General features: G+C 36.3%; 1 protein-coding gene across 3 annotated transcripts; it reads right to left on the bottom strand.

Moving 5' to 3' along the window:
- Nucleotides 1–1,995: 1,995 nt before the first annotated feature.
- LOC147480334 (polypyrimidine tract-binding protein homolog 1-like) lies at nt 1,996–10,042 on the bottom strand. Of its 3 annotated transcripts, none has more exons than XM_086576638.1 (11): nt 9,792–10,042; nt 8,260–8,469; nt 8,011–8,071; nt 7,327–7,389; nt 7,171–7,244; nt 6,990–7,082; nt 6,147–6,204; nt 5,966–6,070; nt 5,797–5,878; nt 2,910–3,022; nt 1,996–2,688 (listed from the first exon to the last, which is right to left on the bottom strand). In XM_086576638.1, the coding sequence occupies exons 2-11, from the start codon at nt 8,271–8,273 to the stop codon at nt 2,254–2,256; spliced, it is 1,098 nt and encodes a 365-aa protein (XP_086432764.1). In that variant the 5' UTR covers nt 8,274–8,469; nt 9,792–10,042; the 3' UTR covers nt 1,996–2,253. The 3 variants fall into 3 exon arrangements, with proteins under 3 accessions (XP_086432764.1, XP_086432763.1, XP_086432762.1); XM_086576637.1 differs by having other exon boundaries at nt 8,011–8,074; XM_086576636.1 differs by lacking the exon at nt 8,011–8,071 and having other exon boundaries at nt 9,792–10,041.
- Between the last annotated feature and the right edge of the window lie 4,832 nt (nt 10,043–14,874).

Consider the following 14,874-nt stretch of genomic DNA (forward strand, 5'->3'; position numbering starts at 1 on the left):
CTTTTTCTAAACTCTAATACTAATTACGAAAAAAAAAATCCAAATCTTTAGATATATATTATAGTTATACCCTCACCAATCTATTTTTTGGAGCACTCCAGAGACTCCAATTTTTTCTAAACTCTATTACTAATTATGAAAAAGTAAAATATAAATAAATAAACAATCTCATCTAGAGTTTCACAAAATGTCCAACTTTTTCTAAACAATATAGCTAATTATGTAAAAAAAAAACTAAATTGCAAAAAATAATATTTTCAACCAAAAACGATTTTCCTAAAACCCTTACGCTACAAAGAATAGTTTCCACACTAATCTCAAATGAAGTTTAACATAACAAAATTTCTTTCTAAAAAATGATAATGAAACTATGAAAGAACAAAGGAAAAAATGAATTGAATTGCTTGAACATTTACTTTATGCATTTGTTAACTTCAATTATTAAACCTAACAACTAAAAGAAGTTAATAGATTTTATCAAGGTTTGATGTTTTCTTTTTATTGAGAGTGGTGCAAGAAATTTGAATGAGTGATTAATATAATTATCATATATATCTCATAGTTCTGTATAATTGCTAATATTTTTTAAAATAATTTAATATAACGACACCCCGTTAAGTAGTAGGGTTCGAAAACTAGTATATATTATAGATATACCCTCTTGGCTCTATTTTTCAAGGCTTCACAGAGTCTCCAACTTTTTCTAAACTCTAATACTAATTACGAAAAAAAAATCCAAATCTTTAGATATATATTATAGTTATACACTCACCAATCTATTTTTTGGAGCACTCTAGAGACTCCAATTTTTTCTAAACTCTATTACTAATTATGAAAAAGTAGGATATAAATAAATAAACAATCTCATCTAGAGTTTCACAGAATATTCAACTTTTTCTAAAATATATATTATAGCTATACCCTCTTGGCTCTATTTTTCAAGGCTTCACAGAGTCTCCAACTTTTTCTCAACTCTAATACTAATAACGGAAAAAAAAAAAAAAATCAAATCTTTAGATATATATTATAGTTATACCCTCACCAATCTATTTTTTTGGAGCACTCTAGAGACTCCAATTTTTTCTAAACTCTATTACTAATTATGAAAAAGTAAAATATAAATAAATAAACAATCTCATCTAGAGTTTCACAAAATGTCCAACTTTTTCTAAACAATATAGCTAATTACGTAAAAAAAAAAAAAAAAAAAAAAAAAACTAATTGCAAAAATATTATTTTCAACCAAAAATGATTTTCCTAAAACCCTTTACGCATTTGTTAACAAATTAATAGTTTCCACACTAATCTCAGATGAAGTTTAACATAACAAAATTTCTTTCTAAAAAATGATAATGAAACTATGAAAGAACAAAGGAAAAAATGAATTGAATTGCTTGAACATTTACTTTATGCATTTGTTAACCACACATGTGATTGGAAAAAATAAAAAAAAAATAAACTAATCATAAAATAAGTAATAATGTACACCAAAAACAAATAAAATTGTATTGTATGCACTATATATATGGGCATAACAAATAAAGTTGAACCAATTTGAGGTGTAAAATTTAGTCATAGTTAAGGATTTCAAAAACCACATGCCACAAAATTTACGACATATTCTAATTAAATTTATGAATTTTATAATTTCCAATTTGAAGCCCACACCTTTCATAACAATTTAATATTTACCATTATATTTCAAATAAATATAAATAATATATCGTGATATATCTAAAAATATCTACAATATCCATGATATTTGTTGATATTTTAGATATATTTACAATATTTATATATGAAACAATGTAAAATATCCCCTAAAGAGAGATATATACACAATACATATCAAGAAATTGAGTATCGATAAATACCCATATCCCGATATTTTATATTGTGCTTCTCAATTAGTTACGAAACATTTTGGAGAGACGCTTCAATCTTAGTAGAAGGTTTCCGCAGAGAGTAGATTGCAGAAAAATTATGCAAGTGGACTTGCAAAGAGTAACTTTATCAGTAAATTGTAATTCTTGCAGTGAACCACTTCAGAGAATTACAATCACTTTTTTTAATTGGCTTCCAATTCAAAAGCAGAAAGTTAATACACAAATAAACGGTAAACCAGCATGTCCAACTGCTGAAAAACTTTGTGCAATGGCATTGAAGTTACAAGGTATGTGTTCCAAAGGTAGAATACTGCAACGAACAAAACAGGAAGAACAATACAAAAGGAAACTCATTGACCATGCAAACTTATTGACCATAGTAAGGAGACTGGCCTGCAGGTGGTGTACCAGCTGGTCGGTAATTGGACTGAGGGGCATACTGTGGCATAGAATGAGACGAAGAACTTACACCAGTGGGGCCTTGGCCAGGTGGGTGAAGGGGCGCTGACCCTGGAAAAGTGCCAGCACCGTGGTATGCAGGACCAGTAGGTTGTGCAAATGTTTGACCTGGAAACGTAGTTGGAACCGAGACAAATGACTGCCTTCCAGCCTGAGTGCTTGGATCCCATGGAGCAGATTGCCCCTCAGGAACCTGTCCCTGCATGCCTACTGCATAATTGTTGCCAGGATACCCTGAAGCTGCCTGAGGGCTTTGCCAACCGCTGGTAGGTGGAGCAGCAGCTTGTTGCATTGGGAGCATACCTTCCGGAATCGTGTAATCTCTGCTTCTGTCATTGTGAGCCTGCAGGAAGCCAGGAAGAGATAAAACTCAGTGTTTGTCCAGAAAACCAACCTAAACATATATACAAAATTTAACAAGTGTCAGGAAGCATACATTGACAGTGACAGCGTTTTGTTATAATTTTTTTCTGATCAACGACAGGTACGGTTTCTCATGCCATATTTTAGCTTTCTTTTTTTCCTCTCTTGTCATGATTATAAATTAAAACCTAATATTAATACCTTTACATTGAGATCAGTATGACGAGAGTATGACAGATGAAGCTTACAATAGCCACCATCATAGATGCAATGTCCTTCTAAAGCTTCTTTAGCAACTGCTGCAATCGTGACATCTGCACAAAAAATAATTAGATATGGAAATGAAGAACTGGATGAGCCGAACTAGCAGAAGAGTGAAGAGACATCAAACACACTATAAAGTTACAACCTATGCGAGAAAACGTTGGGCAATTGAGAAATGTGTTCATAAACTTGCAAATTATGACATCACTGGCTGCACGCTAGGGATGAGCCTAGGTGCTATGCACGAGACTAGGCACCCTTAGGTGCGAGACGCAAGAGGTGAGCCTGTAACCTAGGCAAGCCTCTGACTTCCCAGGTGCAATAATGAGAGTGCTGGGACAAATGATTGGTGAGACTAGGTAGTCCTATAGGATATCAACAAGGGGAATAGTTAATTGACAAAATCTGCTCGTGGACAGTGTCCAAAAGAGACAAACAGATGGCATGCACTTAGATTGTGGAAGCATACTTCAAGAAACTTCACTGATAAAATGGTAAAAAATCCCTTCACAGAATTACAAGTATGTGCAGGACGTTTTCCACCAACCACCAAAAATATGGATGTTTCTGGTGGTTCGATTCGCTTTTTCCTCTTTCCGAATTGGTAGTTGGTTTTTGCCTCTTGTTTCACTTTGATAACATGGAATCCGGCTAGACACCCTTATTCCTATTAACTTGCTCTAACATGACTAGTTGGAGAGGGCAGCTTTAATAGGAAAGGAGAGTAAATTTCACAAGCATCTACTATGCTAGCGGGCTACTCTCCTTGTTGACAGCAATACTTGTTGGCAGTTAGCTTTGTTGGGTAGAAATTAGATATGTAACACCGTTAAACCGACACTCCACGTGATTTAAAAAAGTCGAGTCCAATTCAAGTTGACATACATTTTATTCATCGAATTTACCCGGTAAAAACTCGTGTCCAATTCGAGTTGACATACAAGATACAACTTATTCATCGAATTTACTAGGTTCCTAGAATCTGTACTCCTTTACTTCCACCTCCAATGATTTTTATTTCCATTTGATCTCTTCGATACAAAGCAGCAACTCTAATCTCTCATTCCTTCTCCTGTTTTTGAAATCCTCTTCTGTTAACACTTCATCCTCCTCTTTTCTATCAAGTGAAGCCACTAACTCTAACTCCGCCCTAATTCTAACTTCCCAAGTTTCCAAAGGATTCCTTATTACCTGGAGCCTAGATTTGAGCTCATTTGGCATTTTCCAAAACACGAAACCGGCTTTCCCCTCTACCTCAAAACCATATGACCATTCGTTCATCTTGGGCAAAAGTAACACTTCCTCAAACCACATGAGTTCAAACTTGAACTGTTTTGGACGCCTTTATAAAGATAACCCAAATGATTTAGAAAACATCTCTTCTCAATCTGAAGATACTAAAAACCTATGAAGACGACTCATGGATGGATTGCTTGAGCCTCTTGACCATGTACAGAAACTCTCTGCCGACAGAAAATCTAAAAGGGTATTATTATAAACAAACATGAAGAATACTCTCACAAACCTATCAATCTCCTCCCCTTCCTTCCTTACCCATAAGAATCAAATCTCATTCAAATCTCTACCAATACACCAAGAACCACTAAACCACCCCCTAATTCCTTTAAATTCCTTCCAAAAAAATTCTTTTAATGCATAATCCACCGGACACTATGATGCATGGATACGACACCAATACAGGGTAATGATACAACTTTTTTGAAATATTAGGATACGGATACGGCCTATGGGTATGATTAATTAATATGAATATTTTAAAATATGTGTAATTATGTTAGTAGTTTTTTTAGTAAAGTTAGTTAGGAATATGTGAAAAACTATTATAACACATGTCAAAGTCAATACAACTTGAAGCCTCAAGAACAATTTACATTTCAATAGAGTAGAACTATTGGATCAGGTCTATTTCAGGGATTTCAGTACCCTAGAAGTATCCTAGAAGTATCCAGTACCCGTATCGGTATCGTACCCGACCGATACAAGCGCAATGACATTTTAGGAGTATCCGTGCATCATAGAACAGACAATACACATTTGCCACCATAACCCCTTCCTCTTTGCCCGACATTTAGGAGAAACAACACATGTCCCAACTCTCACATCACCCATATTCACCAACTCCTTATACCATTATCCCGAAAAGAGATACTACCTCCGGCGACCATGAAATGAAAGCCAACATCTCTACCCCATATTGCCTAGCTTTTCTCTCATTCATATCCTCCCATTTAGATTCCTGCACCCATAACAAGTAGCCCTCCACTTACTCCTCACTCTCCTAATCCACCTTTTTATTTCACTCCCTAATGCCCTCAAGTTCCAAGGCAAGATTCTTGACTCCACTAACAAATCAACCCATCATCTTCCTCCTTTAAATCCCCAAAGTCCATGTACTCGTCTTCATCTTCCGAAACTAACAATTTTACATTGACTCCTTCCATTCCTTTTCTCGTCAAGAAATTTTTCATAAACTTTCCTTATTGTCTCTTTTCTTTGCTTGACACCCCCCCAGACATACACAAAGTGTCAAACTCCCTTCAGTTCTGTTTTCCCCTTCATCAGAAAGCTTGTTCCAATCCACCCACTCCTCGTATTTAAAGGGAAAGAAGATTAAGAGGTTACATGATCACCACAAGTTTTAAGCTTCTAATTCAACCAGTAAAGCACTTGAATAAACTTTCTTGTTACAGCACATATGATAAGCTAATAATAGAAACAGCCTGATCTCAGCAAACAAGTTCAGAACATTCCAAATATACAACAAATTATAGAATCTATATTTCAATAAAAAGAGGCATCTTACCAGGGTACTGAACTAGAGCCTGCATCCCACCATTCTTATCAAATATCGCAATTTTCTGAACGGTACCAAATGCTGAGAACACCTGATAACCAAATTCGTCATTATAAAGAAAGTCAGTTTAATAAGAATGACTAATGAGGAACTTATACAAAGATCATAACTGACTCACCGTGTGAAGAACATCCACTGTGACAGCATATTGCAAATTTTCAATAGAAGCAAGAAGCACATTACTCTCAGGTTCTTTCCTCTTTCCATCAGGACCTAATGTGGGCTGATATATTATTGCTTGTTAGTGCATCTGAGACATGAGTATATGCCACAGACCAAAAATAAAAGAGAAAACCTACCTGCATTGTTCCCTCAATGGCAGAAGGATTTACAGGAAGGTATGGGTTTGTGTAATCCCTATATCAGCAAAACAGTAATAGACATATTAAGACAAAGGCATGGAACAATATGGTGTACGCACGGTTTTATTAAGACGCAAACAATAATCTTCACAAGATATTCAATTCATGCAGAAAACCAGAGGCATCTACACTTAAGGAAACATTACAAACTATTTTGCTATGATGTCCCGTCAACCTTCTCTCTTCACGAGAAAGATCCTCTCATGAACAAATAGATGAAAATGCACTTTATCAAAAAATATCAGACTAAATGGGACGTATATATACCCAGATACATATCTTGCAATTGCCTTTCAAAATTGAACCATTCTTTGAAAAAGAACTGAAGGAATAAAAAGTCAAGGCCTTTTTACCATATGGTGGATTTTAGAAGAAGGATATTGATTTTGTCAACAAAACCATCACTTCAAAATCAAGACTGATAAACCAATATTTATTGCAGGAGTGGCGCAGCGATGGAATCAGATTTTTCATTTTTCTAAGTTTCCCGAGAAACAGAACGTCGTCCAGGATGTTAGCTGGATATCTATCCCCTTCCCAACTGCGCTGGAGTGTTTTAATGCCTAGTAAGATTACAACTGACTAAAATCTGTGCATCACATTATTATAACGTCAAAATCATTTTTCTCTTCAAGACTAAAATCTTAATCATAGCCCAAAGCATTGATATGATCCAAGATTTGTTAACTTTTGTCCTATCCACAAATAAATCCAGAAATAACGATAGATTATCAAATTCAAAGAAGCTATACTTTATGACAGACTCAAGCTTTGTAATACCTGCTACGATGAGATTGAAACTTGATATTTAGATCAGTATGTGCTGAATATGATATGCGCAAGTTGCAGGATACATGTTCTGGAAGCAAATACCTACATTTTGATACAGAAAAAAACATCAAAACAGGGGTAATAGCCATTTCTTCTTCAAACTACATAAACAGTCAAAAACCATACTAGCCTGGGTATACTTCTTCCATCCAAAGCATTGCGTGCAGAAGCTGCTGTCTCCGCATCAGTGAATTGGATTAATGCCTGCCAAGATAGCAATCAAGTTAAAAGATGAAATAGAACCCTATATTAGATCCATAATACAGTGTAGAAACAAGCTTCTTACCTGAAAACCGGCAGCCTTCTCAAAAGTAGCAATTTTGTGAACAAATCCAAAAGCTGAAAACACCTGAAAAACAGTTTTAATTAGGAATTTGTACATACAAATTAAAAGAAATAACCAGCTTCCAGAAGAAACCATCTGTCATCCAATACGTAGTGAGAGGAATAACAGATCATAATAAGTGTTTAAGGCACCTGAAGATACATTCCCTAAAAACGACCAATAAAAGGAGTATGACGCATATTACCATATACTCAAACCGCCTTCAGTAAAATAGCTTGATTTGGGGAATCTCACCGTACATGATCCAAGTTAAACTGAGTTCAATAAAGAGAAGTGCACAGACTCAATGGATATTTTTTTTTAAAAGTCCTATTCCAGCTCCATGATAAGAAACTAAACCACAAACACAGATTCAAATTCAATTTAAACCCAGCTATCACAAGGGGTTAAGAATTCAAGTGGCTAAATATGAGGACAACTTAAAAAGAAAAGTATAAAGCGCTTGTTATGAAGGACCAGAGGTAATGGCTATAACCATGTAATACAACTCCTATACAGGTCGATGTGTTTTACGACTTTTATTAAGCACGAAGAATGGAGAGCAGTTTGAAGAAGTACCATCAATATGACACTCTGCACAAGATTTATACTAGAACAGCCACATGAAAGAGATTAGCAACACACATGTGATATTTCTCCCAATGCAGTACGCTGACAATGAAGGTTTCTCCGGATTAACATGGACCTGCTGATCCATGTAGAGTATGTCAACCAGAAGGCAAAGAAAGAGAAAGTATAACATCACCTCTTCCTCACAAGAAAATGGAAAGGTTTCCTTATGTATGTCGTCCATTTCCTACACTTAAAAGTGTTCGGTATACGAAAAAAAATTGTGCCATATATAGAAGAGATGTCCAGTCAACAAGAACTTACCAAGTGAATGACATCTATGCTGACGTCACCAGCTTCAACACCCTCAATTGTCACCAGCAAGACATTCCCAGCAACATCTCCAGAGCTCTTATTGTTGACAATCTCTTGTCTGTTAGAATATTGAATATATACAGTTTTTCCACGAACTTGTGCTGGCTCAGAAGAAGAAGCATAATAGGAAACCATGGAGATAGCTTGGTTCTGGTCTACCTGTAGATGAAAAAGTCAGTACTGGTCACAATACAGCTACAATAAAGAAAACGTGTGGGAAAACAAACTCCAACTGTAGTCAAACAATATACTCAATTGTCAAATGATCGAGAACTTCTTCACTGTTTAGGGAGTAGACTATGGTCCAAACATAAATTCATATGCTACTCAACCATAAAGTACAGACACAAAAACAAGTAATATATGTAGCCTGCAGCATGCTATACAAAGTTATGCTAGATCTTGTCAAGCCATGACCCACAACAATTCTAGCAGCGCCATTGGCAAGTGCAAGATAATGGGGTATTGGCAGTCCAAGATACTGTGAAATAAATTAATCTACTGAAAAACATGAAGGAGAAGAATGATAATGATTTTCTCCCATGTTCGGAGGTTAACAAACTCACACCACCCTGACCACAGATGCACCCCAGACACCTCATAAGTAGACCAACAAAACAAAAACTAGAACCTCTAGACTCTTCTAAATAGACTTTGAACACGAAAAAAAAGGTTGTTACATGGACACACCATAATTTAAAAATAATCCGTGTCGGATACGTATCCACGTGTCCATGTCGGACACATATTGTATGTAATATACTAAGTTACATGGACATGCCATATTCTATAATAATAATAAAAAAAAATTAAAAAAAAAAAAAAAACCGTATCGGATACGTGTCCGACACGACACACGCACATCCTGTATGTGATATACCTCAAATTCTAGTATTTGGCCATGTCAGGCACTTGTGTCCGTGTTGGAGATGGACACATGTACCCGTTTCAATGTAACTTGGGTAATATGCATCAAAGTTTGATAGTTCCCCGTGTCAGACACTTCATATCCGTGTCGGATACTGACACACCTATTTGTGTCAATGTCACTTGGGGAAAAAGAAATCCTTATTAAACTGGGACGTAAAATACAAAAATAGAAACTTATCACTTGAACACAAGATAAACACTTCATAAGCTCACTAGATAAATTATTAAATAGGAAATTAGCAAAGCTATTTCTAAGACAACTTCCATGAAGATCTCCTCTGCATCACCTTCTTACACTTCCTCAAGCAGTTTATGTAATTTCCTCAAAACTTCTAAAAGCTTGTACCTAGTAACCGACACCTTGAAACTCTTTGCCAATGACTCAAACTTGTAAACCTATACAATTAATCATTCTCTATAACGAAAACTATTGAAATCTGAAATCTCTAAGAGGCGGGCCAATAAACCTCAAATTATCATTTCGCATCAGTTTATATAATCATATCTTAATTACAGATTCTAGAACATTAATTAAACATCAAACAACTTACAAATTCAACAAAAGCCTGGTTACGATTGGCACCAACATTGCATTTAGTATTAACAATTTTGCCAAATGGTTTGCAAAGTTCAACAAGCTCTTCTTCTATACACTCCCATGGTAAATTACGCAGATGTAGAACTTTAGATGGCGTCTGGGTGTACCGGAATTGAGGTTGGGATGTTGAAGACATTTATTTCTTTCCTCTGTTTTTTTTTTTTTTTAATTTTTTTTTTATTATTATTAGGGTTCTAGACTTGTACTCTTTTTTATCCAGATGCTGATCAGAATATAACGGCTTCTTAGTGTTTGGGCTTTTCTCCACCCCACCCCAGCCCATACGTTTTGGGCTTTGAGATGGCTCATGGATCAGGGCTTTTTCTGATCTAGAAACTATTGTATAGTGTATACTACTAGTCTCATTGCACCTGTGTGCGGCTGTGCACCCCTATGAATATACATAACAGAAAATTAGGCTAGAGGAGTTAGTTAAGAATATTTAGTACACAATATTCTAGTGCGGCTATGCTGTCCTTCTTGGAATTTTGTACACAATTATTCTAATGCATGCTCTGGCCGTATTTGGGTCTCTTGGGACTCTTCTCTGCTGTCTACATATAAAATTTTGGAGAGTGATCAATTTATATATTCTCAAGTAACAGTCTTGGCTACCTCTCAAGTTTTTCATCTCACAATTGTGTATGCCAGCAATAGAAGAATTGAAAGAATGGTTCTATAGCAAGATCTTATTACCCTTCATGGGTCTTTCATTGGTCCTTGGTGTGTTGTTGAAGATTTCAACAATGCCCTGTTATCTCATGAACGGATTAGTTCTGATTTGGTGCATCCTAGGGAAACCACTCCATTTGCCAATTGCCTAAACACTGTAAGTCTTTTGCTTTTCAATCACAGTTCTAGTGGTTATTTCTATACCTGGACTAACAATGGTGATGTCAGACTCAAAAAGTGGTCTAAGATTGACAGGTGTCTAATAAACCCTTCATGGACAACTCTCTTTCCTTCCTCTGGAGTTGAGTTTCTACCACAGGGCCTCTCAGATCACACCCCGACAGTGATAGCCCTCTTGAATAAAAGTAAGTGCAGACATCCCTTTCGGTTTTGTAATTACTGGCTTGCCCTACCTTCTTTCAAGGATACTCTTATCAACTGCTGGGTTATCCCTAACTAAGGCAATCCACCTTACATGCTCTTCAAGAAACTTAAAAGCTTAAAGCAGGCTCTTAAGGGATGTCCTAGGCTTAGCTCTTCGGATCTTCAAAAACTGGTGGAAGTTACGAAAGCTAGTCTGGAAGATATCCAGAGACTATTGCAGTCAAGTCCTCTGGATATTCATCTGTGTAACCTCAAAAGAATAAGGAAAGCTGAACTTTGTAACTTCATGCTCATGGAAGAATATGATCTCATGCAGAAATCTCAAAGAAAAGAAAAGAAAAGAAGTCCATAAGTAATATTTGGTCTATCTTGGACTCTCAGGGTGTTTTACAGGAAGGACAAGAGAACGTGGCCAAGGCTTTCATCTCCTTCTACAAAGAATTGTTGGGAAAAGAAACCCCCTCCTCTTGCTCTTTATAGTTTTTGGACCATCTCAATCTCTAGAATTCTCTCCTCATATGGCAGATAGTTTGATTATGGATATCAATGATCTTGAAATCAAGGAAGCTGTCTTCTCTATGCCTGACAATAAAATCCCTGGCCCAGATGGTTTTAATTCTTTCTTCTTCAAGAAAGCTTGGGATATTGTAGGTGAAGACTTCACCCTGGCAGTTAAGCATATGTTTGCTCATACTTTTATTCAGAGAGGTACAAACTCTAGCTACCTTTTTATGCTTAATTTCCAAAAATTCTGCTCCTCCAAAGTAGAAGAATTTAGACTTTTAGCTTGTTGTAATACCATTTACAAATGTGTTGCCAAGATACTAACAAGCAGGATGAAAAATTGCATCTCTCTTTTGATCTCTGGGGCCCAATCTGCCTTTGTACCAGGCAGGAATATTCAAGACAACCTTATTCTTACTCATGAACTTCTAAGGGGATATTCAAGGAAACATGGCACTAGAAATTGTGCCATCAAGATTGATATTAAAAAAGCGTTTAATTCAGTCAACTGGCACTCAATGGTTTTGATTCTGCAGAGATATGGGTTTCCACGTCTCTTTATAGACTGGCTCAAAATGTGCTTTTGCTCTCCATCCTACTCCATCATTATTAATGGCACAGCTAAAGGCTACTTTGAAGGTGAAAAAGGGATGAGATAGGGTGATCCTATCTCCCCTTACCTCTTTGTTCTAGTGATGAAAATTCTCTCGGGACTTCTAAATCATGCTCTTTTCACAGGACAGATTAAACCTCACTCCAAATGCAAGAAAATGGGCATTTCTCATTTGTTTTTTGCGGATGTTGCTCTCCTTTTTTGCAAAAGTGATATAGATTCAATTTTGGCTATTAAATATATACTTTTGAAATTCTCTGAAGCTACAGGTTTGAATATCAACCCGGCCAAATCTACTCTTCTAGCTGGGTGTATGTCTAAAGAAGCAGGATTGGATCTAGCAAATGTCATGGGGGTTTCTCTCATTTCTCCACCTATTGTCTATCTTGGTCTTCCTCTCACCTCATCAAGACTAGGAATAAATGATTGTCTTCCCTTGGTGGAAAGATTGACTTCCAGAATCTCAAACTAGAAAAATATAAGTTTGTCAAGAGCAGGAAGATTAGAACTCATTCAGTCAGTGCTATCCTCCTCCCAAGCTTATTGGTCTAAAACCTTTGTGCTCCCAAAAAAGGTTCTTGACAAGGTTTCTAAGATATGCAATTGTTTTCTTTGGTCTGGGCTTAACATGACACCCAAAATGCACTATGCAAGTCATGAAACCTTAAGGTATTCTAAAGAACAAGGAGGGCTAGGTATGACAGATGCTAGAACTTGGAACAGGGCTGCCTACTGTGGACTTGTATATAGAATTGCTAGTAAAGAGGATTCACTATGGGTTGATTGGACATGGAGCCAGTAGATAAAAAAGCACCACTTCTGGACTATGAAAATTCCCTCGAGTTGCTTTTGGGTATGGAGGGGGATACTCAAACAGAGATGTACAACAAGAAGATATATCAAGTATGTCATTGCTAAGGGTTCAGAGACTCTTTTCTGGCATGATCCCTGGTGCACTACCACTCCATTATGGGAACTGCCTGAAGCAAGAAATCTCATTAACCTTCAAGATGATGCAAAAGTTAGTGATATTCTAGAGCATGGAGAATGGTCTTCTTTAATTACCACCCTTCCGGATGGTAACATCAAGAAATCAATTATGGATACAGAAGTGAATAGATATCTAGATAAAGATGAGATTGTTTGGTCTCCAAGTAGCTCTGGTGATTTCTCTGTTAAGTCTGCCTATGCAGTCCTCAAGAGAGTTCGTGCTAAGGTCAAATGGTACAGAGTTGTATGGGGTAAGTTGTCCATACCTAAACACTCCTTCACTCTATGGCAACTTCTTGCTAACTGTCTACCCACTCAAGATAGGTTGATCCAGAAGAAAATTTTGCATCATTCTCTGTGTAGCTTATGCAATTCTTCTACAAAGCACTCCAAACATCTTTTCTTCAACTGTCAGTACTCGAAAAAAGTTTGGGAAATGGTCAAAAGCAACATTGATATTTCTAGTATTGTAAAGAACTCCTCAGAAGAATGGTACAACATCTTTAGGATTTGTAGGCATATTTCTTTAGTTGTGGAGATTTACAAAGCTTTTGTTGGAGCCACGGTGCATGAGCTATGGTGCGAAAGAAATAGAAGGAAGAAAAAGAACATGAAGCTCACGGAACAACAACTCAGTTTTAAGATCATGTCCTATATGAAGATCTATCTTCACTGAAACCTATCAGAGGTGAATGACTCACCAGCAAATAGAGCTCTGGCTGCTAGGCTGGGACTAGATCTTAACTACACTGTTCACGAGCAAATCGATTGCACATGGAGGAGCCTAGATGAAGAGTATTATATGCTCAACACAGATAGATCAGTGCAGCAATCAGGTAATGGGTATGGAGGTACTATCAGAGACTCTCATGGGAATGTCCTTATGGGATTTGCGGGAAGTTCTTCAAAGCCTTCTATCATCTTCCAAGAACTCTTTGCTATTGCGGTGGGCCTTAAACAAGCCAAATCCTTAAGTATAGCAAAACTGGAAATAAATTATGACTCTCTAGGTGCTATTAACATCATCAATGGCCTTGCTCGAAGTCCATGGTATTGCTCCAATATAGTGGCCCAGATAATAGCCCTTAAAAGTTCTTTTGTGGATTGTATCTTTAAGCATGCGTATAGAGAGGGTAATCAGGCAGCTGATTACATTTCAAAGTTATATAGATCATCAGTTGATCAGGTTATTTCCTTCTCCCTTCCTCTGGACTTTAAGTTACACTCTTTTGTAGAAGAGGCCAGGAAATGAGCTATGTACTTCAGAGATTATCTTAATACAGGTTGAGGTCGGCCATAACCTCTAAACTTTAATATATATATATATATATATATATATATATAGACTCGGGTAAAAAAAATTTAGGATTTAATATTTCAATTTGACCAAAATAGAAAACCAACACATGTCACCTACTTTTACAAGAAGTAGACGAAAATATCCTCATATTGCAAACAACCAAAATTGACTAACTACTCAAAACGTAGTGGTTCTACATAAAAGGAAACCTTTTGAGATAAGAACAGTTTACTAAAAAGGAAACCTTTTGAGATAAGAAGAGTTACTAAATTTAGACAACTAAATTCTCTAACTAAAATTAAGTTTGTGAAGGAATAAAAAAGAGTAGTGCTACACAGACCTACTATTGTGACTGATAAGAGCCCAAAATTGTAGTTTAAACCCTTTAATAGTATTTCTATTTAGCCAATTATGTTATTAATAATATAGGTTTATCACTAATTACGTGTTTTTTAGTATTTCAGGCTTCGGAGTTGAATAAATGTCAATTCGTTACTAATTAGGCGCTAAAAGGAGCTAAAGTGATTGTTAGAGAAGTTCCATGAAGAAATCCCAAGTTTAATGGAGAAAAAG

The sequence above is a fragment of the Coptis chinensis genome, chromosome 8, assembly GCF_015680905.1.
Source record: "Coptis chinensis isolate HL-2020 chromosome 8, ASM1568090v1, whole genome shotgun sequence".
NCBI classification, from domain to species: Eukaryota; Viridiplantae; Streptophyta; class Magnoliopsida; order Ranunculales; family Ranunculaceae; genus Coptis; species Coptis chinensis.

Excerpts from the sequence above, each read along its gene's own strand:
- LOC147480334 (XM_086576636.1), bottom strand. The coding sequence starts at position 9,974 with ATGTCTTCAACATCCCAACCTCAATTCCGGTACACCCAGACGCCATCT. Across the intron at positions 5,879-5,965 it reads CAGTGGATGTTCTTCACACG|GTGTTCTCAGCATTTGGTAC; the intron begins GTGAGTCAGTTA and ends TTTGGTTATCAG. Across the intron at positions 3,023-5,796 it reads GGCTCTAGTTCAGTACCCTG|ATGTCACGATTGCAGCAGTT; the intron begins GTAAGATGCCTC and ends TTTTTTGTGCAG.